Raw genomic sequence first — 25,975 nt, 5'->3', positions numbered from 1 at the left:
ACTCTAATTGTGTTCCTTGTTAGCAAGTTCAATGTTATTACTTTGGACTGAAGCTTCAACTCAACAGAAAACTTTACAGAATTGTTTGTCATCAGCAAGCATTTCCAAATGCATAATGATCCACCTTAAGGCACATATTAAACTGGGCTCATGCCCAATCTCAAAAGAGAGTTTACACTGGGCTCTTCAGATGTCTAACGGGTCGTGTGACTTCTTGAGACTCAGGATTCAGAAATGCATTTATTATTAAGCTGTGATGACTGAGCCTTGGCATTTACAGACACCTTGTTTGTTGGCTTTAGTTTCTTGTTACGAATGTCCATATTTCTAGCTTCAGGCTGGTTGCCCCACCTGCGCGTTGATAATTGCAGTAGTAACAGCTCTGGTAGACTATGAAGTAAGGACTGCGAGTGCGTTTTGTACAGCGGCAGTTTCTGTTGCACATCGGGCAGTTCTTCATCAGCTGCAGAATAGCCTCCTCATCCACAATGTGCTGCAGAGTTGGTCTGGTTTGGGGCAGAAAAGAGAGCTGAGAAATGATAATGACTGTGGTTGTACAGAGCACGGCTAGAGCTCAAAACATACACAAGTTGCCACTATGGATACATTGTTGCAGGTGCAACGGTGGTGTTTAACCTGCATCACTGCAACTGAATGGGGTATAAGTAAGCTCTGAAGTATTATACTGTACCACAGACTGTCTGCCTTTATGTTAAGCTACATGGTTTAGTTAACACATTAGGGAAACATGATCAAAGTTAATTATTGACTCACTTCTCCATGGTTGCAGTGCTCGTCTCTGGGACATTTGCTTGAATGCCTATGAATAAAAAAATAAAAAGTCTAAATCTTTTAAGTTTAAAGTAGTTAGTCCTTTTCAAACAATTTGAAAAGGTCCCATGGCATGAAAATGTCACTTTGAGGTTTTTTAACATTAATATGGTCCCCCAGTGGCTAGAAATGGCGATAGGTGTAAACCGAGCCCTGGGTATCCTGCTCTGCCTTTGAGAAAATGAAAGCTCAGATGGGCCAATCTGGAATCTCCTCCTTATGAGGTCATAAGGAGCAAGGTTACCTCCCCTTTCTCTGCTTTGCCCGCCCAGAGAATTTGGCCCACCCATGAGAAAGAGACATCATGGCTTTCAAACGAGCAAAGTGGCAGTTGGTCAAGGCCACACCCCCCCTCTCTCCTCCTCAATAGCTACAGACACAGAAATGGCACATACTAAGGAAAGCTCATTGTAGGACTGGCTCTAGTGGCTGGAATTCTTAACCAAGGCTGAATTTTGGGAAAGACTTCAGATACAGTATTAGGGGACCACTAAGGTCTATATAAAAGAGACTTCAGATACAGTATTAGGGGACCACTAAGGCCTATATAAAAGAGACTTCAGATACAGTATTAGGGGACCACTAAGGTCTATATAAAAGCATCCAAAAAGCAGCATGTTATGGGACCTTTTAAAACCAACAAAAAAATCTGAATTTATAATAGACTCTACTGGACCAATTTTAGGACATCAGCAGCCAACAGAAGCTGGACAAACTGTCTTCACCAGGCTGAGGAACATAAGAAACGTATTGGACAAAAATAGTTTGAGTAGTACACAGGAAGAACACTCACCTGTGCTCCTGACCTGGCCAGGTGAGCTGTCCATTCCTGCCCAGGTGCCATGCAGCTGTAAAATACAACACACCTGGTTACAGTCAACATTGTAGTCTTTAACTACTACAAACAGAAAGTAGTATGGCAGGGATCTAAAATACCCCCCCCCCCACACACACACACACACCAACCGTAACCGCATCTACTGCATACCCACCTTTTTATCTTAAAGGGGTGATAGAATGATTATATAGGGTATTTCACACTGTTCCTTATGGTCTCCTAATGGGGTATGTAACATTAGTTGGGCTGAAAATGGCCTGGTGGATATTTTACTGGCCCTTATGCATCCCTGTGTTTTGGTCCTATTTGTAACAAGAGCTTTTCTTCCAAATATGGTATGGTCATGAATATTTAGATGAGCTGCGCGCTGCTTGGTTGAGCCTTATCCCCATACACACACGTAGAGACACACGCTGATTGGTTGAGCGAATCCCCATACATTCTATCACACACAGAGACGTGACAGAATCTCACATTCCAGACACTGCAATGTTTCGTTACCAAATTCACTTATGAGACTTTTTTATGCGAGAAATCAACTATATAAAGCTCAAATATGGGCCGTTTTACGAAAATTTATGTCTAATTGCAAATTTTGTCCGACTGTGTCGGAGTTGAGCGGCCGGTGCTGCCTGTGTTGCTGCCTCGCCGCCGGGGTCTGACTTCCTCCACAGACCCCGGCCTGCTGTGAGCTCGATTGAGCTCCGGCACGGCTGCTGCAGCCCACAGCACCTCATACCCGCGCAAAGTCACCGTTTGGGCTAATGGACTAGCTACCAAACGCCACTGCCCGGACAGAGCTCCAGGGCCTGCAACTCCCCTCTTCCTGCTAGCTAAATGGCCCGTTGTGTGAGAGTGAGAGCGCGGTCAGCGAGCTTGTTACACCAGCAATCTCTTACCACATGTTACACACATGTCACGCCACTTATACAACATCTAACTATATGTTTTATAAAGCTAACAACGGTGTCCGATTTCAAGTTAATGAATATTTGTGAACTGTAAGGGGTTCGTTAGCTGCAACTGTCCCTTCAATCCTAGCTGTATGTAGCTACAAATCACAGATAGTTATCTTAATTTTCGGCGTGATTCGAGTATATTTACAGTTTGAATTTCGTCACGCCATGTATACAACATCTAGATAAATGTCTTATAAAGCTAACAACGGTGTCCGATTTCAAGTTAATGAATATTTGTGAATTCCAGAGGAATTCTAAGAGGAGGCTAGCTAGCTAGCTCTCATTGATAGAGCTCCATCCAGACGCAGGCTCTATCAATGAGACTCATGGACAAGCAACGTTTATTTCCCCAATCGTTTGTTTAAAGGGATGGTTCGGAGTAATTTCACCCTAGGGTCCTTTGCACCATGACCTCGAGCCAAACACCCCCCCAGAAGCTTTTTTCACCTGGGTCGAACATTGGGAGAGTTAGCGTAGCGTAGCGTTAGCCGCTGAATAGCTTAGCGCAGAGGCTAATGGATCCGAAGTGTCTCTTAACATTACCCCACTAATAATGCCCGAAATGATACCAAAGGTCTACACTAGTATATATAGGTTATGTGCACTAAAAACGATGGATTGAAAGTTTGTGTACACCAGAAGTTTATGTAAATAACCACTTGCCTGCTGTTGTTGTTGCTGGTAAGACCTTGCTTAGGGACATCTACAAATTACAACACCGAAAAGAGATGCAACAAAATATTTATTTAATTTAACTTATTTTTTAAAGTAAGTGCTGTAGTATAACTAGCAGGAGACAAGTAATAATTGAGGTAAGTTTGGAGACATTACCTTATTTAATCATTAAATTAATAAAATATTTTGTTGCATCTCTTTCGATGTTGTAATTTGTAGATGTCCCTAAGCACTCTTACTCTCCGGTAGTAACAGCATCAGCAGCAGCAGCAGAGAGCAGAAGCCAGCAGGCAAGTGTCATTTACATAAACTTCTGGTGTAACTTACAAATTTTACAATCCATCGTTTATGAGTGCATAACCTATTTGTACTACTGTAGACGTTTGGTATCATTTCGGCATTATTAGTGGGGTAATGTTAAGAGACACTTCGGATCCATTAGCCTCTGCGCTAAGCTATTCAGCTGATAACGCTACGCTAATGCTCCCAATGTTCGACCCAGGTGAAAAAAGCTTCTGGGGGGGGTGTTTGGCTCGAGGTCATGGTGCAAAGGACCCTAGGGTGAAATTACTCCGAACCATCACTTTAAATAACTCAACACATAATTACACATATAAAAATAGTAACTGGAACCTGTGGTAAGAGAAATCTGGCGTAACAAGCTCGCTGAACGCGCTCTCACTAATGGTGCGTTCTTTTTGTCTTGTAATTGCGACTAGTAGCTTGAGCGTGACGTCACATCCGTGTCGAAAAACGAATAACCGCGGGTTGTTGCATTCTTTTTGTCACACAATACTACGAGTCGGAGAAAAGATGGATTTTTGTAACATTTTTAGTAACATTTAGGATTCTATTCACCCAGCTATTGACATATTACACACATATATTTCACAGTTTGATACATGAAAATTACGTTTTGATTAATGTTAACGTTAGGCTACTGCTCTGCTTTCTGCTCAAGACTCGGCTTAAAGCCATTGTTGTCATATAGCAACCGAGCGTCTCTAGCCAATTTCAGCTGCACAAGCTACAAAATAACTAATTAGGCGGTATTTAACTCCTAATAAGACTGTAGCGACATTGCCTATAGGTAGCAGTATACAGCGCTATGTGTACGACTTCTTCATTTGGTTACAACAAAGACAAAAGTGCTTAAAATTGTAGATAACCACAATGTTTACTACGTGTGATGCACGACGTAGCCATCTTTGAAAGTGAGCTCGGGGTCCTCTGAGTTCAGACGACTTGACGAGTCGTAAATACGACCTCGGGGGCGTTCTTTTTGCAGCTTCCGGGTCGTAACTCCGGAAAACAACTCGTAAAACGACTTTGGTGGACAAAAAGAACGCACCATTACATACACCGGGCATTTAGCTAGCAGGAAGAGGGGAGTTGCAGGCCCTGGAGCTCTGTCAGAGCAGCGGCGTTTGGTAGTAGTACATTAGCACAAAACGGTGACTTTGCGCGGGTATGGAGTGCTGTGGGTTGCCAGCCTAACGGAGCTCAATCGAGCTCACAGCAGGCCGGGTTCTGTGAGGAAGGCAGGCCAGGCGGCGAGGCAGCAACACAGGCAGCACCGGCCTCTGAACTCCGACACAGTCGGACAAAATTTGCAATTAGACATCAATATTTGACCTCTACATTGTTGATTTCTCGCATAAAAAAGTCTCAGAAGTGAATTTAATGGTGAAATAGCAGATGAACAATGTATACAATTTCTGAGATCTGCACGACCTAGATTCAGAAGACTAACTGATCTCAGGTCAGTTGTGTAGCCTATGTAAATGTTGGGGCGTGACAAAGAGAGAGACTAGAGCCAAATGAGGAGGAGCCGCAATAGTTGACGTCAACTATGAGGCTCGTTGAGATTTGCCCGTTTTCAGAGGCAGTTTCAAATAGTGAGATTTGCAGAGAAAAGAGGTGTCAATGTGATTTAGAGGTTCAATGTATGTCCTAGTTACCCACTAAACTGTCATTATTCAACTATGACAAGGTAAAATCAGTTTTGCATTCTATCACCCCTTTAAAGGCAAAATTAGCCACCTTGTACGTGGATGTCCAATCAGTGTTGAAAGTTAGCGTAGTCGGTTGGAGCAATACATTCCTCAGTGTGTGCTATATTGACTGACCAAGCTGCCTCACAGCTAATGTTGCTTTCGTCAACGAACATGACTTAATATCGTCGTCAACGAACCTTTATTACGTGACGGAGACGAAACGCAACGTAAATGCTGGTCATGTGACGAGGACTATAATTAAATGTATAATGCAATATTGTTGATGAATAAAAACGACACTAAATGTGGTTTACAAAATTTAAACTATGCTAAAATGTCTCTTCATTTTCGTTGACCAAAACAAGACGAAATGTAACGTTATTTCGTCTTGTTTAGTTGCGTTATTATTTTGCAGTATTTCTGTTCCCTGTGTCTCACTTCAGGGGCTGCATCAGGTCGCACTCAGGTCACACTGCGCAGACGACGTTACTTCCTCAAGCCCTGTCTCGGCATTATTTAATTTAGAAGATGAACGAATTGCCATGGTTATGTCCACAGTAATGACTACGTAGCAACATAGACCGGCCGTAGCCTGACATCACAACTGAGCCTGCACAGCCAAGTGTGGTGTCAGCCAACTGTAAACCTGTTTGAGTCGTGATTCACTCGGATCTTTCACAGAGTCTTTAAATTAACTCATGAACCGAGAGTCTCTAGTATCATTAACTCGGATCAGTTGAGTCCTACCACAATTCAATCTAAAATGACAACAGCGCCACACACAAACCTCTTGCAACATTAGCTACTACTAGTCCTAGCCATCTTAGCTGCCAAAAGCTTTATTACTTACAATTTCGTAGGCAACAACAACTCCAGAAGTCAACTCAAGCGACTGATTGAGCAGAGAGACAGTCATCGTTATAGGAACTTCCCGACCCGCAGACTCAGAGCCGGAAACATTGCAACCTTGCAGACCATAGGACTCATGAGTCGTCATAAGTCATGACTCATGAGTGCTTAAGTCAGTCAGTCACGCGATTCAGCCGGCTACGTTGTCATGAGTGGATCTGTAGCAGATGAGCGAGTGAAGTCTCTCCTCGAGTCAGGGTGAAAAGCAAATCCACAACAAAAGACATTCTTTCACTTCTGAAATAACATGCTTATAGGTTTGGCGTATAGATGTAGCATATCAAAATTAGGTTGATCGATTTATATAAAAAAAAAATAAAAATAAAAAAATCTACGTCTACTGTACATTGAAAGCATATATATTGCTTAGGATACAGTTAATGCTTTCTTTTCCATTGCTAAATGGCTCTCCTGTGAGCAGCTGCATGAGGTGGCGAGTGGGGGGTGGGTGGGTAATTGGAGGGAGGTGGCATTTTGTTTTCCTTTTTACGTTGTTTACAACGACTGTTTTGTATGTCACCAAATTTTTTAAAAATGCAAATAAAAAAAGTTGGGAAAAAAAGAATGTCTCCATAGGAGGTAGCCTACGCTTTGTGGGTGCTCGCTTACCCCCTTGGAAGGGACAGGGCGCGGGGGACGGTGTAGGTAGAAGAGACAACGGGACATCATATTTGTAATCCATGGCTCAATTCAAACGGGATCAAAAAAAATATTTGCCTCTCCCCATTCACGACCGTTCATATTTTTAAGGTCCCATGAGGTCCACCGGAAGGGGAGGGACTTCGCCTCAATGGCTTTCCGTAGACGGGCTCTGGCAACACTGTTCATCAGAGCTAGCAGACACCTCCCCTCCCCCAACGCCTCTCCTCCTCTACATCTCGGCTTCCACAAACTTTTCCTTGCTTGCACGTCGAGTGTTCTCTCGTAGAGACAGCACACGAACAAAATGTAATATGCAAGCTCAGGGCAGGCCAGAAACTTAGAATTTCGATCGGTAAAACGCAAACAAATAAACACATAAATGTCTCATTTGTATGTTCCGAGACTACCAAGGAAAATCATTAATAAGAATTCATAAAGACGTTACCGATCACATACCAATTTTTCTGCAGCGGTTCTTTTCGCTTTTGGAATGGAATTTGCCTTGAGATACCGGGATTTGACGCTCTTTTCGGTGAAGTCGTCCTCATCAAAATGTTCGCTGCAAACACGGTAATCTCTCTCACGTAATGTTCGCAAGGGAGTTTGCACATCAAGCTGAAGTGCAGCCAGCCACAACTGTAAAGTCTCCCGGTTGCGGTAGGGTAGACGGTGAAAGCTCAAGCACAGATATCTCTTCATTTTGTTGCCGCAATTTGGAAAGGCACAAACTCGAACCATTTTCTCAGATTCCTCCTGATCTAACTAAGATCCGTCTGATCAGCTCTTCGACCTCCGCTCTGATGTCGCCGACAGTCTCCACTGTTGTTAGTTACCCATGAGCACGCGCGAGAACTCGAGCCTTGTTGGAGCTGTGCAGGCTCAGTTGTGGCTACGGCCTGTCTATGAATGTTGCTACATAGTCCTTACGGCGCTAGTCATTACTATGGACGTAACCACGGCAATTCGTGACCATCGTTCTTTGGTGAAAAAAATACGTTTTGGAATATTGTATATGAGTTCGACAGTCGACTTGTGTGGACTTCACCGGAACTAAACAGAGGTATTCGCACCTCTGTGTGTTCTCTTGATACAGCCATGATGTGTACTGGCTGAATTAACTGCGGTCAAGCCAGCCGACGAACGAACATTTTTACTGTATACATTGAGATTTTACAAATTGTCCCACATTTCTACCGTAAAATGACTTCAAATCTGAAAGTTGAGGTGCTAAAAAACTATTTTGCTCCATAAATCCAGTCAATGACTAAAATATTTGAGTTGACATCTCTAAAAACACCAATAATTAAAATCTAACAATTTAACTGTATGAATATGGAAGTTTTTCCAAGTAAAGTCCAACATTTTTACTGTAAAATTACTTTAAATCTGAAATTGTAGGTGCAATAAAATGACGTTGCTCCATAATTCCAGGCAATGACAGATATATTTGAGTACAGGACATCACTGACTGCACCCTTAACTGAAAATTAAACATTTTTACTGTATAATTTTGGAGATTTTTGGAAGTCCCACATTTCTACCTTAAAATAACTTAAAATCTGAAACTGGAGGAGCTATAAAATGTAGAGATGTAATGAGTGCAATGAAATTGATGACCACAAATCTGTACAAAGAATAACCTTTTTCATTAGTAACTCTTCTATCCACTGTAAGTGATCTTTTAACAGAGACTTTTAAGACTGGTATACTAAAAGCAAATCCTGCGCTCCTTCTATTAGTCCTTGGATCCATCAGTATGTCTTTAGCTACTTTCTCACTGCTCCATGCAAAGCACTCCCGTTTGACCCTCTCTCTCTTCCAACTTGATTTCAGTCTGATATGGCAACAGCACTTTCTAATAATGACAGTACATCAGATTTATATAGCGTTTTAAACCCGCCCCCCTCTCCCTCCAGTGAAGGTGAAGGAGAATGAGCTCCTCCCTGTGCTCCTGGAGGAATTGCCCCACCTTCACATCTCCCCCCATGCCCTGGGTCAGATGTGGGAGCAGCAGATGCAGCAGGTGGACCGACTGCACGCCCCGTCGTCCCCTCACGGCCAGCGCCGCAGCAAACTCTCCAGCCAGGTAGGACCGCGGCAACCAGCTCTGCTTAGTGCAGTCAGATGTACTGGGCGCCTGGCTTTGTGTGCGTTTGTTTGTGTCTGACGTAAAAATCTGGAATGTATGATTTTTGTGGATGGATTGATTTGATGAATATGTAAACGCCTGCTTGTCTGCCAGGTGGAGGAAGCCCAGAGGAAACATGACCTGCTTGTGGAGATCATCCGCAAAGAGCAGGACCACAACAGGCGCCTGGTGAGCAGCCACACACAAACGCACATTCAAAAGGTCACTTCACAAGTGACCTTACAATGGACTTACAAAGCTTAAACAAGTTCACAGCATTGGGCACAGCAAGCTGGCCAGTTACAGGCTTAAACATGTTTATCTCCCAGAGGGACTTCAAAGAGCGGATCCAGCAGCAGAAGTCGACCCAGAACAGACTGAGGGAACAGAGGCAGCAGATAGCACGCGCCAAGAAGTACCACAGCGACTACCATGTCCAGCACCGTGCCCGCCTGATGAGGGCGCGCACCAAGGAGGAGAGGGTGGGTGAAAACATGGAGGCCACCATAACAAAAGATTTGCTGCCGTTTTCTTATACAAGCATAGAAACAGCACATGGACAGGTGTTTGTTTGTGTCATCTGCAGGACAACCAACGGGAAAGGACACGGATAAGGTGTTGTTTTTATACATGGGCCCATTTATGAATAATTTGAAACATGCTCTCTGAGCTTGTACACCCTTATATACCCACTCACTCTCTCAGGTCAGATGATCAGCTGCTCCTGAGTGTGCCTAAAACTAAGCATAAGCTCAGAGGGGACCGTGCCTTTGCTGTGTCGGCTCCTAAATTATGGAATGATCTGCCTATGCACGTTAAACAGGCCTCTTCTTTGTCGGCTTTTAAATCCCATCTTAAAACCCATCTCTTCTCTGTGGCCTTTGACACCTAGTAAGATGTCGACTTTATTTACTTCATTTAATTATTTATTTAGATTGCTTTTAATTGTGCAGCTATTATTTTCACTCATGTCATAATGTTATGTCTTTTATTTGTGATGTTTTATTTATTCTTCTGTACAGCACTTTGGTCAACTCTGGTTGTTTTAAAGCGCTTAACAAATAAAGTTGGATTAGATGTCTGTATATGTTTCTTGGCAGAGGCGTTTGTCCACAATAAACAGTTTATTGTCATTGAAATATGTTCAGTGAACCAAAGTCGCCTACATCAATCGTCAGTTGTCAACGAGTCACTAACTGGAAAACTCTGTTAGCAAAATCTAGCCCGAGTTTCCCACCTCTGATTCCCACAGGAAGTGACTTGAATGATGGCGTTTTAACTCAGAAAAATGTTTTTCCGATGTCCAAGAAAGCAATTAATGATTACCTGAATTAAATATTTATCTTTTCATCATTTAACTTTTTTTTTTTTATTTATTATGCAGTGGCCAAGTATTTGGTGTCTGCCCAACCACCGTGTAACACTGAACATGACTAACTTGGCAAGCCTGACCAGATCAAGTCCATGGAGAACTACTACAAGGACCAAGTAGGACACACACACCGGTCTATATAAGAACCAGGAAGTCGCACACACGTTTGTATTCTTCTAAAATGGAGCTATAATGTGCCTACTCTCTTTCAGTTTTCACTACTAGTTGAAAAACTTGCCCAAGAGCGGCAGGAGATCCAGGTTCGGAAAAAAGCTCAAGAAAAGGTAAAAAGAAAACACTTAAACTACTTATTACTGCTGTCACAAAAACTCCTAAAATTGTAATCTTCTTATTAGAGGTCTATGGACAGACCTGTCTGGCAACATGCCACAAATCACCAACTTGAATGTGGTTTCATGTTATAAAGTAATGTGTAGCCTACTTAAGCTGGTTATTAATCTTCAGTAAATCAGTAAAGAACTTTTTCTGGACTTAAGGAACACGCCGACTTATTGAGACTTTAGCTTATTCATCGTATCCCCCAGAGTTAGATAAGTCCATACATACCCTTCTCATCTCTGTGCGTGTCGTAACTCTGTCTGACACACCCACCGCTAGCTTCGCTTAGCACAGATCCTGGAGGTAACCGGCTCTATCTAGCCTACTGCTCCCAATAAGTGACAAAAAAACACCAACATTTTCCTATTTACATGTTGTGATTTGTATAGTCACAGCATGTACAAATAACAAGGTCACATGAGACAGTCAGGCACAGTTCCAGCTGCTGTTGGGTTTGTTCAAGTGTCTCTCTTCATCTTAGATACAAATTTTCCAACCACAGGACAGACGACTTACATGCAACTCTTAAATCTACCTTTGTCATTGCCCAGATTATTCCCTTTTCACTGGAAAAAAAACAATTTTAGTGAAGAACCTTCACTATTCCCATTGTTTTGCAGGCTCCGCTGAAGATGAAGAGAGAGCTGTGGCCGGGTTGGGACGCAGAGGTCAAGCGTTCGAATCCGACCTGTGACAATTTCCTGCATGTCTTCCCCTCTCTCTCCCCCCTTTCTCACCTAGCTGTCCTGTCCAATTAAAGGCAGAAAAGCCCCCCCCAAAAAAAGAAGATGAAGAGAGAGCTGCGTTCCAAGATGGAGCGTTTGATTCGTGAACTGCAGAAGATCATAATCCAGAACGACAAGGACGAACATTTCCAGGATCTGGAGGTCCAGAGGCTGCGCGATAGACATTTTTCACAGCAGACATGTTGACATGTCATAGCAGGAAAAGCACAGGTGTATTCAAACCCATTAATGATGGCTGCATTCACTTAGAGAGGCCCTGGTATTGTGCATGCTGACTCACTGGAATAGATTACTGGGACACTTGATGGAATTGAGCAATCCAGACACGTAACTAATCGGTAAGCAGGGTAAGCGGTGCTTACGGCCCGGACCAATCAGGGGCCCGCATCACTGGAAGACACTGATTGACAGCCGGGGCCCCCTATCGCATTTTCATTACTCGCGACAGTCCCAGCAGTCCCACGTGCAGCCACTGACCAAGCGGGAGTGAGAACGGGTAAAATAAATTTCCTTCCGTGTGTGTGACTCGAACATCTCACATTGACCAACAAAACGTACAGCGAAAGACCGTCCAAAACATTTCACACTGTCCTGCCAACCTGTGTACACATTGTGTGTACATTTTAACATCACTGTACGCTGTAACGTTTTGTCACTATTAAGTCACTGAAGCGGCTGCTGTTTGAATACTCTCGGCAGCAGACGGGGTTGCTGCTCCATTTCCCCCACGATTGACTGACACTGACACACACACACAGTAGATGAGACGAAACGATGGTCTAAATTGAGGACAGCTACGCTCGTTATTCTAAGTGCAATGACAAATTAAAGTCCAATAAGTACTTTATCAAACCGTATAAGTGTGTGTGTGTGTGTGTTGTGGTGTGTGTGTGTGTGTGTGTGTGTGTGTGTGTGTGTGTGGCCAGGACAGGAAATTAACGATGTAAAGATCAACAAGCCACTGACAGTGACATATATGTTCATATTTGATTCATTCAATAAATTATTATTTTTTGTCTTAAATCCACCAGCAATTTTCATATTATACCAACATTTGCAGCATCCTGACCCTTTTTGGTAACGTTACTAGGAAATCTCAGCCCAGAGTAATTAATAGTAATACTTAGTATTCTCCGCAAAACCCATAGTCTCCCCAAAGTTTCCTTTTATTTTTAACTAACTTTTTTTGCAACTTTCACTGTCTTCTGCAACTTCTTTGCAACAAACATACAAAAGACATTGCAACTTTTATCGCAAGTGTTTACAAAAGCTCCCGTGAAATCAAGAATTTTGGGCCACAACAATCTCAAAAAAAGGCAGCGAAATCCTGGAGGGACTGCCCTTGTGTGTTTTTTTGTTGTTGTGGTGGTGCGCGTAGGCTACTCCTGATTTTGTCAGTCATCTCATCTCTTATATGCTGTGTCTCTATGATCCTGTATGATTCATGGTAGCCTACTCGTGGACATTGCGCCGTCATCACGTGCTGTAGTAGGGGGGGGCCTGCCTTGATAATCCTGCATAGGGGCCCGGTGTTGGCTTGTTACGCCCAAGGGGGTAAGCTTCGCTTCAGAACTCGAACCTCCGATGGCGCCATTTTGTTGCTACAAAGCGATCACCTCGTTAGCATTCCACTGACCGCTTTTTTTTTTTTACGTCACTTGACTGCAAATAACTTTACATGTGAAGCGTTTAAAGACTCAATTTTTCCATTGTTTATTTCTAAAGAAACACGACAACGTATAAAAGGCTCCATTAACTTGTACCTCACGTTATGGCTCCGTAGCAGACGTTTTTGAAAAAATAGGCTAACGATTGTGTCATAACCAAGTGACTTACTGTCGCACAGTAGAGGAATTACCGTATAGTACAGGAGAAGCTTGCAGGAAGTTTCGACTTACATTAGCTGTTTAGGTTTAATTACTAATGTTAACTAGCATGTTAGTTATCAATAATTAGCCTGTGCCCATGTTATCTCCTTACATATACCTACACTCTCCGTCTCTGTAAGATTGGGAATGATTGAGATTTCTCTCGGCACAGCTACCAGAAGACTTACAACTTTCAGACAGGTTGCTCACGTCACATTTACGTTGTCTCTGTCAGTTGGAGGCTGCGCAGTAAAGCAAGAGATCACCGGAAAAGTGCTTCTAATAGCCTTCACTGGTCTCCGTCCAGAGCAACGGGGTCTATTGGTCCATTATATATATGTCAATGGTTACGCCACTGGAGCCGTCGTTAAGGTGATCAATTTCAGCTGTGCTTTTCCTACTATGACAAGTCAAAATGTCTGCTGTGAAAAAGGTCAATCGGGTCCAGATGGCTTCCTTCCAGTACAACACTAGCTATCTGAACTGATCAGGGAAGCGAGAGACACAGGGCTGTTCTAAGCTCTGCTCAATCGAGGCTGGATTTACATTAGAGGAACATGCAGCAAGACACTTTGTTTCTTCCTAAAACAACTAAGGGTACGACATTCTGACGGCTGAACAGTACGGTCTCCTCGGCATCTTCCCTCAGATTTGCACAGAAGAGGAAATTGTCCTGATGATTGATTATTAATGAACTGAACGTACTCCGACAAAATTTAGCTTTTAGCTAATGTAGCTAACTTCCTCTCTTAAAGGAAAACGCTGACTTATTGGGACTTTAGCTTATTCACAGTAACCCCCAGAGTTAGACAAGTCCATACATACCCTTCTCATCTCTGTGTGTGCTGTAACGCTGTCTGACAGCTCCAGCATTAGCTTAGCCTAGCACAGTTCCTGCAGGTAACAGGTTCCAACTAGCCTACTGCTCCGAATAAGTGACAAAATAACGCCAACATGTTCCTATTTACATGTTGTGATACGTATAGTCACAGGGTTTTACATAACTGGCTGCAAGATAATCATCTAACACTTAATATCAAGAAAACAATGTATGTACTTCTACTCAGACATTTATCCACATCAATCCCATTATGTTTTCTAATCAAAAACTTTCAGTTGTATCCACTTATAAGAATCTTGGAGTCTCTCTTGACTCACATCTCACTTATTGTGAGCATGTCCAGACCCTAACCAGAAAGTTAAACCAAAAGTTATTTGTTTATAGTAAAATTAGACCATATTTGCTGCTCTCTGTCTCAAAGACTTCTCTTCATGCCATCATTATGTCCACTTTGTCGTATTGTTTACCTGTTTGGTCACTCACAACAAATGAAATTCTTGAACCAGTAATAAGACTCTATAACAAAGCCTATAAGCTCCATGTCAGTTTTCCTGGATGGACTCCACCATTGTACTGCACTATCTCTGTGTAATGCCTTGACATTTCAGAATTATAAATTAAGCCATGGGATAAAATTGTATTATCAAATTTTAAATGGTCACACTGCAGCTGCTCTGTCTACGTTTGTTCCAAAACCCAGTTCAAGGTCCTACGCATTACGAGATCTGCTACAAATGGACTTTTGCCTTTAGCGGCTTTTAGAAACTGTTATGGACAGAGATTTTTTTTCTTAGTGCTCACTAAAGTCTGGAATGACATTCCACAGCACATCAGAACTTTAACGTCAATAAGACTATTTAAATTAACATTTGCTCGCTATCTAATAGAGAGGTATACCTGTGACCATTGAGTCAGCTTTATGGCTTTGCCCTGTTGCTCATTCTTCTGTTCTGTGTGTTTGTTACTGTTTTGTCTAGGAGTTTTTGTTGTGTATGTGGTGTTTATGTTCTGCAGAGCAGGAACCTGCTGAAAATCAGTTTTATACTGAGTCAGGCCCGATTGTCTTTAATCTTTTCCTGTTTAAAAAATAAAAAATGAAATGAAAAAAAAGGGTGTACAAATAATAAGGTCACATGAGACACAGCCATATATAACCGTATACTAAGTGGGAACTATATTCTCAGAAAGCAGAGAGTTCGCCTGGAGTTTGCTCAGAGTTGGAGTAATAGAGTCAACAATTACTAGATACTAGAAGTAGTAGTTAGTTTTCAATCATGGGTGTTCGCTGTATTGTAAAGAGCTGCGACAATAAACAGGGGAGACCAGGTAATACCATGATGTTTCATAGATTTCCAACCAAAAACGCTGACCGGCTGAGTCAATGGCTACTTGCTCTGGATATGGATCCAAATACACCTGTAGCCACCTTCAAGACCCATCGTGTTTGCTCAGAACATTTCACTGAGGATGATTATTATGAAAAAATGGAATTAGCCACAAGGACCATGAAACGTGTGCTGAAGGATACGGCCATTCCATCGATAATACAGACCGGACAAAGTGGATCCCCTGCGGCTACGGTAAGTGTTCCGTTATGTTTTTAGAGGACTAGCTACTGTAACAGTGGTAACGTTAGTAACACTATTACATGAATAGGGTGGTCTCTACTATTGCAGTTGTTCTCGGGCTCCATGTATGCCCTGTAATGTTATTGTGTTGTAACAAATGCGCTTTTTCACCCAAAATGTGCAAATCTGCCTTGTGTAGGCCACACAAGGCAGATTTGCACAGGAGAGATAAGAGAACTAGAAATAGTTATTTATTTTAAAATTGCTGGACAACAATAACAAAAACAATGTACAATAATAATAATAACAAAAAAGGCACTTTAGGTGGCAGTGGTGACATAATGAAAAACAGGCCTATGGGATGGTAGGTGGGTGACCATTTATTTATTTATAACCATATCATACCATTATGAGTCTGGACCTGTGAACCTTGATGCGTGTCCGGAAATGACATCCTCCTTCCTGGGTTTTGAAACTCTGGCGATGTTAGCAGCCAAACGGGGAACTTTGAAATGGGTTTCGGGGTCTTGGTATTTCACCGATGGATCCAGCCTTCTCTGAATGACTGCATCCATCATGTCGTTCCTGAAAGTCTGTGTTGTTTCCTGGTAGACAGGTCTGGCAATCCATTGTTTGGATTGTTTTTGGAAAACCACATTGTGTCTTTGTAGGCCTGAAATAAAAACAAGCATGACTGAGGAGTTTGGTCTGTTATGATTCTGAGATGAAGGCTATATTATGTCATGCAAGTTATACCAGCAAGTGTTATGTTGTAAAAGATAAATATGGGAAATTATATATTTAGGTGATAAATTACATACAGATAATTACAGACATGTGTATCACTGAAAACTCCGAAGTATCAGGAGGTTATAGTATTAATATAATATATTTTTAGCACTTACTAGACGCAGTTTTTGCCTGTTGTCATTGTGTGTTGTGGTTTTCATTATGGTCCATGACTGCCAACATTGTTTGCGCTTGCATGGATGCATATTCAAAGTGCAATCTTTTGGGACAGTATTTGAGAAGGGCTTTATGGAAGACCTCAAGTTGTGCTAGTAAAACAGAAATAAAGACCGTACAAATGAGAAGATACTGTATAAACAATACATGGAACACAGATTACAAGTTGTGTGCATGATCTGTTGAAGTTTATGTAATGTTCATCATTGTCTGTGGTGCAATATTACCGCCTAATACATTGTAAACCAGTTTCACAGAAATAGTTCTCACACAAACTACAATGTATGGAGCCAATTCACTAACTGTGAAGTGTTTGATAAACATACCCGTGTGTTTGAACAGTGCCATTTGTTCCAGGTCTTTCAGTAGGCGTGTATTCGGGACCACTTCATAAAGGACCTTGTAGGCAGGGGAGTCTTCGGCCAACCACTTCTTCTTTCTTTGCTCGTCCGCTGGCAGCTCAGTGTGGTAGCATTTGTGTTCCATGCCATCTTCTTCCCAGCGATGGACCCCACAGATATGATGTAGAATTGACTTGCATCGTCTCAGCAATTCCTGACAATAACATTAGAGCACAAGGAGAAATATTTTCAGCATACAGGACCCAAACTCTTTTGGAAAAAAAAAAAATACCCTAAAAAATAAAATTGATGTCGGAAGGTGATGTGTGCGAGTCAGCATTGACATTCCACTGTGCAATTTTACCTGCTTATGCACATGAGAAATAAATTAGACCTTGCCTTTGCAAAAAGTGTGTGTGTGTATATAATGTATGACTGTGTACCTTTGGATCTCCTTTTGATGAGCTACAGCTCCACCACATGTGATTGCTCACATTTTATCCAAGGTGCCAGTTCCATGCAGTTCTTGCGATTGGATGCCAAAACCATTTTCTTTTTGATTCCTAAATTAAAATAATGAAAAGAATTATAACAAATGCATATTCGATATGGTAACTGTGATACACAGAAACCAGACAGCACAGCAGAAGCATCAGGAGTTGTGCACAACAGCTTACACTAACAACAATAGACTAACCTTTTGCGGTATGCCATGGATCAAACTGGTGTTCTATGTTTTGAAAATCCTCCCTCATTATTTTCCTGATAGAGGGATGTCTGTCGGTTGTGACAACCTTTACATCGATCCCTTCATCTAGGAACTTTTCCAGTCCTTTCTTGAAACCCATTGGCTCCATCGCAACAGAACATTTGGCCTGGGTCACCTAGAGGGAACAAGTAAGGGTTACTGCCTACTTGTGATAAAATTTCTGATAAGACTTTTTAGAACAATGACTGAACTTTTGGAACTATTATTAATAATAATAATAATAATAATAATAATATAATTATTAATTTATTTATTATTGATTATTTTTACCTGAATCAACTCAAATGTTACAATTTGATTGGTGGAGTCATCCATGAAGGAATACGTTGTGTATTTGCAGGAATGGCCTGGGCTATCACTTCTCCCATCTCCGCAGATCTGCACTTCCTCACCATCTAGAGTCTGGCAGATGAGTCTTGCTCTTATAGTGTCCTCCTGCTTCTTGTAATTTTCTGCGATAACTGGAATCAGGTAGCTGGACTGTATGCTATAGTAGGTGGATTTCTGGGGCAGCTGAAGGTTCAAAAGCCCTGCCCAATCAGCAATGTCTGTGTAAGTAGCATCAGTGAAGAGTGTTGCTGCTGCTGCTGCTAGCAGGTTGTTCTCCGCCATTCCACGGACAGTTGGGCATGATTCCCAATCTCCAGTGTGTCCACTGTTACATTGCCATGTGACTCTGATCCTGCTGCCAGATGTTTTCACAGTTTGGTTCACATCACACATTGCAGCTCCACAAAAAGTGCATTTTTGGAATAGTTCCATGAGTTTGGACTCATTAACCAGCCACTTCCTCTCTTTCCATCCTCTAAATTGTCCACGAATGCTTGCTGAGCTTCCTGTGGTAGAGGTGGACGGGCCTGTGTCAGGGAGAAACCTGGAGTCAGCAGGATCAGCGGCAGGTTCTGAGGCAGGTTCTGAGTAGAGATGCACCGATTACAACTTTCTAGGCCGATTCCAATTTCCGATTTTCTTTGAGTTAGGCCAGCCGATACCGATTTCGATTTCATTTTTTCTAACCACTTTACAGCACACACAAATATTTATTTTCTATCTTTTCTTTAATAGAACATTTTACATAGAACATTTTTTTAATAGATAATCGATTGTTATAAAATAGAACTATATAAATTACTCCTGGTGTGGGAAATTCACACATCTAAAGTACAATGTTAGAACCATTTCCTTCTTTTCACATCCAATATCCAACTTAATATAATAAATATAGCCTTGCAGTATAAAAATATTTCTCAAAACACACACGCAGGCCTGTTTGGGTACTTTCCATAAAATCATCTCTAAAATCATCTCGTTTCATGGTCCTTGTGGCTAATTCCATTTTTTCATAATCATCCTCAGTGAAATGTTCTGAGCAAACACGATGGGTCTTGAAGGTGGCTACAGGTGTATTTGGATCCATATCCAGAGCAAGTAGCCATTGACTCAGCCGGTCAGCGTTTTTGGTTGGAAATCTATGAAACATCATGGTATTACCTGGTCTCCCCTGTTTATTGTCGCAGCTCTTTACAATACAGTGAACACCCATGATTGAAAACTAACTACTACTTCTAGTATCTAGTAATTGTTGACTCTATTACTCCAACTCTGAGCAAACTCCAGGCGAACTCTCTGCTCCGTGACCGGGCTTCTCAGGTGCTGCGAGAAAAATCACTCCGCCCAAGTAGCAGTGCTTCCGCTTTCTGAGAATATAGTTCCCACTTAGTATACGGTTAGAACAGGGCTGGACTCGACTGGGACAAAAAAATTGGCCCTGGCATTTTTGGACCAGGCGGCCCACACCCACCGTTATTGGTCAGACACATTCCCTGCAGACAGTCCTCTTAAAATATGCGTGCATTCTATGATATGAGTTGCCTAGTGTTCAGCGTTCATGTGATCGTTTTGGATCCTTCAAGAGGGGTCTCAAGACTTATCTGTTGATCTTACACTTCACTACAATTCATTCATTCTTAGTTATGATTTGTATATTTATTATTATTGATATTGTATTGCCATTATTGTTATTATTACCATTTTGCTTAATATTGGCTTAGAAACTTTAAAAACAGTTTACTGTTAATTTTAACTATTGTAAGATTCATATTTTGTCGCTTTGGACACAAGTGTCTGCTAAATACTATAACCATAACTATAACCCTTCCCAAAAGCTACAATAAAGCTGAGAGTAGTACAGTATATGCCCTGGAAAAGAGCACCAATACAAGAGAAGCTAATTAGGCCATTCAAGGAACACTGATGCTTGTATCAACACTGATTTTATAGATCACACAGACTTTTCAGCTACCCAACAGGCTCCGCTAGCATTTTCAATGTAAGACTTGTGACTGCATAAAAACAACCATGGTGAAGTTAGTTTGATGTTGGATATTCAGATATTCATTTCAGGTTCATCAGCAGTTCCTGCTGTGCTTTCACTCAGTCTTGTCAGAAAACCACAGGACACCCATTTGCTCCTAACTGCTTGGTTTTTACCTAGGGACCGTCAATAAATTACATTCTGAACTTCATTTATTTCCGATAGCTTGTATATTAGATGTTCTAAACACCCCAGACCAATGCAGAGCTGTCCCATTCATTTCATATGGAAAACTGCGTTTTGCTCAATAGCGTCCAAGTTATGGGACGCAAACACCCACCAATGCAGAGCTGTTCTGCTATGTGGTACTAATGAGACACACCTCACTATAAATTAAGATTTTGCACCTACTATTTTATTAACATTTGTTTAATAATCCCATTAATTTCCTATGGAAAACGGCTTTTTGCTCAATAGCTTCCATGTTATTGGACCCAAACACCCTAGACCAATGCAGAGCTATTCTGCTATGTGCTACAAATGAGACACACCTCTCTATGAATTAATATTTTGCACCTACTCTTTTATTTAAATTTGTTTAATAATCCCATTAATTTCCTATGGAAAACGGCTTTTTGCTCAATAGCTTCCATGTTATTGGACCCAAACACCCTAGACCAATGCAGAGCTATTCTGCTATGTGCTACAAATGAGACACACCTCTCTATGAATTAATATTTTGCACCTACTCTTTTATTTAAATTTTTTTAAGAACCCCATTCATTTCCTATAGAAAACGGCTTTTTGCTCAGTAGCGTCCAAGTTGTGGGACCCAAACACCCCAGACCAATGCAGACCTGTTTTGCTATGTGGTACTAATAAGACACACCTCACTATAAATTAATATTTTGCACCTACTATTTTCAGGGTTCCTACACATTTCTCATTTCAAAATTCAATCTTTTTTTCATACTATTATTTTTAACCTATTGGACATCAGCGCACATTTTTTGTAGATGTAAACATCCTACTGTTAAGGACACATAAGGTAGGTCTAATCTAAAGCATTCCAGTTAGAAATGTATCGAGCTAGTCATCATTAAAGGAGAATTCCGGCCAATTTTTACATTAATCTTGATAGCTATAGCTATGCGAGTACTTTCAATAGAAAAAAACCCCGACCTGGATCAATCCTAGCAAACTGGAGTTGCTGCAGCTACGTGTACAAGCGTCCACTGAGCTAAAACAGCAGTTGTTGGGGCAAGTTCTAGAGTGCCTGTGTGCCTCTTAACAGACACAAAATGCAATTAATATATCTTTGCCACATGAACAGGGCCCTACGTGACAACAAGATGCGTTTTCAACTCAGACATTGTTTAAATTCACCTACGCTGTCTTGATCCTGCCGGTGGGTAGCTTGGCCTGTTAGCTGCTAGCAGCTATCTGCCGTCCGTGATAAATCCCGCAGCCAACAAAAATCCCCCGAGCGCCCGGTGGTCTGGTGGATGTCCTACAGAGGACAGATCATGCCCTCGCGGCGAAATATTTTAGTTTATTTACCCCTCAAAAATAGGTAAATGAGCACTGTAGTGGTTATGACCATATCAGTGACTATGTAACTACATGGAAACGGGATAAACAATGTCTGTGGTTTGCACAGTAATAACGTTACTGAAGGCTAGCTTTAGCTTGCACTTGGAGCAGCAAGTTCATCTGCCTGTTGCCCCTCTCTGTCTGTCTCGTTCTTTCCAACTCTTGTGAGGCTGGTTCTTCGTCTGTATACTCCGGTTCGAATAAATAAGGACGACCATCAAACTCAAAAGGCTCTTCAGTGTGTTGTATATCTGCTATATTCTCCATAGTTACGTTACTCCAAGCTTCTTCCCTTGTGAACAACTCCGCTCTTCACTCTTCACACACTACGCTCCGATCTGCACACTACTGTTTACCTTTTCCTGCTACAACTGAATTCCCAGGAGACAGCGCGAGGCCGCAGCTAGACTTCAGTAACGCTATTACTATGCAAGCCACAGACATCATTTATCCTGTTTCCATGTAGATACATAGTCACTGATATGGTCATAACCACAACAGTGCTCAATTACCCATTTTTGAGAGGTAAATAAACTAAAATGTTTCATGATATGTCCTCTGGAGGACATCCAGACCACCGGGCGCTCGCTTGTTGGCTGCGGGAGTTATCACGGACAGCAGATAGCAGCTAACAGCTAGCCGCTAACAGGCCAAGCTACCCACCGGCAGGATCAAGACAGGGTAGGTGAATTTAAACAATGTCTGAGTTGAAAACGCATCTTGTTGTCACGTTAGGGCCCTGTTCATGTGGCAAAGATATATTAATTGCATTTTGTGTCTGTTAAAAGGCACAAAGGCACTCTAAAACTTGCCCCAACAACTGCTGTTTTAGCTCAGTGGACGCTTGTACACGTAGCTGCAGCAACTCCAGTTTGCTAGGACCGATCCAGGTCGGGTTTTCCTCTATCGAAAGTACTCGCATAGCTATTGAGAATGAGGAGATATCGTCACGGCACAGCGCCCCGCCCCTAGAGATCCCCATTCCGCCATTTTGAGCTGAATGTGTTCATTGTTTGTGTTGGTAGCAGAGGAGGTTCATCTGTTTTTCGCTAGTCTAGATTCAAGAAAATTAACTATTTTAGAACTCCTGGAAGACACTGCTGTGTCAAAGACTGCTTCAGTTCCACACACGATTTTCGTGGAAACCGTAGGAACAATGTGTTACAGTTTTTTCGTATCCCTACATGGAAAAAGCACAAAGGAGAGCATTTGTCCGATGGGATAATGAGACTTCGGATTTCTTGAGTGACTGCAATTAGAAAAAGGACATAACAGACATAACTTTTGACCACATCTCCCTGTCGATGAGTGTGTTCTCTGCATTTTCATTTGGGTAAGTTCTCTTAAAATCTCTGTAAATGTGTTTGTGTTGTCGGCTCTTAAAGCCACGAAGTGCACCTAACGTTGTTGCCTAGCCTGCTAGCTAACTACAGTTGTAAGCATAAGTGAATACACCCATGCTAATCATTTAACATTAGCCTGTTAGCTGGGTCGCTGTCTTTTGTGACATTTGTGTTTGTAAAGTTTAATGTCCAGTGGCATTTTCATTTCTTTAGATAAGCAGTTACTGTATATGCGTAACGTTAGCAGAGATTTAGAAACGTGTGTGTTTATCAGTTGTAGCTGCAGGATGGGTAAAGCTGCTCCTGTTAACTTCACTAGCAACGTTAAATGAAAGCTAAAACTTTTTTAAATGTAAAAAGTATAACATTCCGTAACGTTACGTATTAGCATTCATAACGATAAACATATTTTTCTTGTGTTTGCTGTCTTTTAACAGGGACTAAGGAACAAACGGAGGCGGTCACTGAGGATGGAAAAGCAAAAGACAAGCAGGGAAACAGAGGCCAAAGAGAGATGTTGAATAGATTATTTGCTATATTAGAGATTGCCATTCAAAAAATAAATGCATTAAATTAACTGGTTTGTCTGTCATTAAGTTTTTGTGGGTGTATATAATATAAACTGTTTTTCCATCAAATTATGACCTGGACATAGTAAACTTCTAACTGAATAATTATATTCAGAGGCTACCTGTTTTAATAACTCGTTAGGTATACAAGCTCTACAAAGACATTAACGAAACGTGTATCTTTATTATAACATTTATTCAAACATGACTATATACTGTACACTAGTATATTCAACACGAAGCGACGATCAGACTCAGCTGCTGATAATGGTGTTGCCTCAGGACTGCAGACAGAAGCAGAAAGCTTTAGGTTAGCTAGTCCAGTAGTTATTCAACCTGTCCTGGTAAGATTAGAATTGTATCAAGTATATTTAAGCATACTGTAACATGAAGGTACTTCATGTTACTGTAGTGGTGTAGTTTATTCATCATGGTCTTAACTGACAACTTGTAGTGGGTGTTTATCAATGGTGTTGTTGACTTTTCATACGTTGGATGTAGCCTTGTAGCTTGTGGTTTTACAGTACTATTTAACCTTTCTCACTTGCAGTTTACTGCATATCATAGTGCCTGTGGCAACCTCCATTAGCTGGTAGCGTTTACTTTGTGGGTGCGGATTATATTTTGCACTGCATTTCTTTGAAAGCTAGAAGCTACTGGACAATGAGATAATGTTACGTGTATGCAGTAAACTACAAGTTAATGTATCTACTGTAAGGTTGCCTACCTTCGCACATTGCGGGCAAAGTTGCCGACAGAATATTCTCCTGCAAGCAGCCTGACGTTGATTCACCTTCTCCATCTCAACAAAAAAAATTGAACAGAACTGTTTGTTCACAGTTCCACATCAATTTCGTCCAGTGTTTTGAAATGCAGCTCTCTTACATTGTTGCCCCTGGAAACCGATAGTGTAGGTACACCAAGATGGTGGACGGGCTCAGACACCGCCCAAATCGTGACGTGACAGCAAGCTACCATGACGTATGTCCTCATTCTCAATAGCTATAAAAATTGGCCGGAATTCTCCTTTAATGAAGACCAGCTCGATACATTTCTAACTGGAATGCTTTAGATTAGGCCTACCTTATGTGTCCTTAAAAGTAGGATGTTTACATCTACAAAAAATGTGCGCTGATGTCCAATAGGTTAAAAATAATAGTATGAAAAAAAGATTGAATTTTGAAATGAGAAATGTGTAGGAACCCTGGAAATGGTAGGTGCAAAATATTAATTTATAGTGAGTACCACATAGCAGAACAGGTCTGCATTGGTCTGGGGTGTTTGGGTCCCATAACTTGGACGCTATTGAGCAAAAAGCTGTTTTCCATAGGAAATGAATGGGATTCTTTAAAAAAAAAAAGAAAAAAAGGAGGCGATGCAAAATATTAATTCATAGCGAGGTGTGTATTATTAGTACCACATAGCAGAACAGCTCTGCATTGGTCTGGGCTGTTTAGAACATCTGATATACAAGCTATCGGAAATAAATGAAGTTCCGAATATCTGTCGAGTATCCAACATCAAACTAACTTCACCATGGTATAAAAACACCCGGTATTTCATTATGCCTCCTCCCCCAACCTACCTCTACACGAACACGTTATCAGCTAAATACTAGTCAACTTACCTCTTCTATGTCCGCTGCCGGTGGTCCCACTCGTGGAATAGCGTTCCTTTTCAGAAGTACTCTTGTGGACTTTTTGGGCTCATTGACTTTATTCGGATAATAAAAGTCGTCATCATGGAAATGTCTGCTACAGACACGGTAGCGCTTCTTTTTTAGCGTCTCGAGTGGCGTTGTAATGTCCATTTTGAGAACGACAAGCCACTGTTGTAGAAGCTCCGGGTCTTTGTATCGAAACGGCAGATCATGGAACGTCTCTGGATGGAACTTTTTAGCTTTTAAACCGCAGCCAGGATATATACAACTGCGTGGCATCTTGTCCTATCGCCTCACGCTGCTGCTGTAGCTGCTTCTGCTGTTCTCTCGCTTCTTGATTCTTCTTTACCATTAGTTTCTTCCGGCAATATGTGCTCTGTGCGTGATCTCGCGTGATGTCGCGGGATCTCGCGCGATAGCAGCAGTGAGGAGTATCTATCAGGCAAGTCTTATTTAAATATACTTCTGGTGTAGTTACAAACTTTCTAATGCCTCGTTTTATAAATACATAAAATATTTCTACTAGTGTAGACGGTTGGTATCAATCGGGGCATTAGTGGCAATTTACGAGATACAAACGTGGGTCCATTAGCGCCTGCACTAAGCTAACCAGCTGATAACGCTAACTCGACCAAGTTATAACAAGGGGGAAAAAGCTTATTGGGGGCTGTTTGGCTCGAGGTCAAAATGCAAAGCAGCCTAGAGTG

At 41.7% G+C, this 25,975-nt stretch overlaps 3 protein-coding genes across 3 annotated transcripts in view; 2 read left to right on the top strand and 1 right to left on the bottom strand.

Moving 5' to 3' along the window:
* LOC120556977 (centrosomal protein of 95 kDa-like) overlaps positions 1-14,099 on the top strand; it is a 30,915-nt gene extending 16,816 nt beyond the window's left edge. The window contains exon 22 of the mRNA XM_039796927.1: positions 13,753-14,099. Coding sequence (XP_039652861.1) covers positions 13,753-13,791 — 39 coding nt within the window. The 3' untranslated portion in view covers positions 13,792-14,099. The remainder of the gene's footprint in view (positions 1-13,752) is intronic.
* Positions 222-25,620, bottom strand: LOC120557198. The gene is made up of 11 exons (XM_039797351.1): positions 25,566-25,620; positions 25,236-25,304; positions 18,060-18,703; positions 17,718-17,904; positions 17,464-17,583; positions 17,006-17,234; positions 16,619-16,771; positions 16,119-16,386; positions 1,625-1,679; positions 775-820; positions 222-506 (listed from the first exon to the last, which is right to left on the bottom strand). The coding sequence occupies exons 1-5, from the start codon at positions 25,618-25,620 to the stop codon at positions 17,486-17,488; spliced, it is 1,053 nt and encodes a 350-aa protein (XP_039653285.1). The 3' UTR covers positions 222-506; positions 775-820; positions 1,625-1,679; positions 16,119-16,386; positions 16,619-16,771; positions 17,006-17,234; positions 17,464-17,485.
* LOC120557018 (centrosomal protein of 95 kDa-like) lies at positions 7,741-11,424 on the top strand. The gene is made up of 7 exons (XM_039797017.1): positions 7,741-7,911; positions 8,768-8,937; positions 9,094-9,168; positions 9,309-9,461; positions 10,364-10,467; positions 10,564-10,635; positions 11,311-11,424. The coding sequence occupies exons 2-6, from the start codon at positions 8,851-8,853 to the stop codon at positions 10,574-10,576; spliced, it is 432 nt and encodes a 143-aa protein (XP_039652951.1). The 5' UTR covers positions 7,741-7,911; positions 8,768-8,850; the 3' UTR covers positions 10,577-10,635; positions 11,311-11,424.
* Positions 25,621-25,975: the final 355 nt, after the last annotated feature.

This window comes from Perca fluviatilis, chromosome 1, assembly GCF_010015445.1.
Source record: "Perca fluviatilis chromosome 1, GENO_Pfluv_1.0, whole genome shotgun sequence".
NCBI classification, from domain to species: Eukaryota; Metazoa; Chordata; class Actinopteri; order Perciformes; family Percidae; genus Perca; species Perca fluviatilis.
Note: the sequence above shows the minus strand (reverse complement) of the source record. Positions and strands in the feature narration are given on the sequence as shown.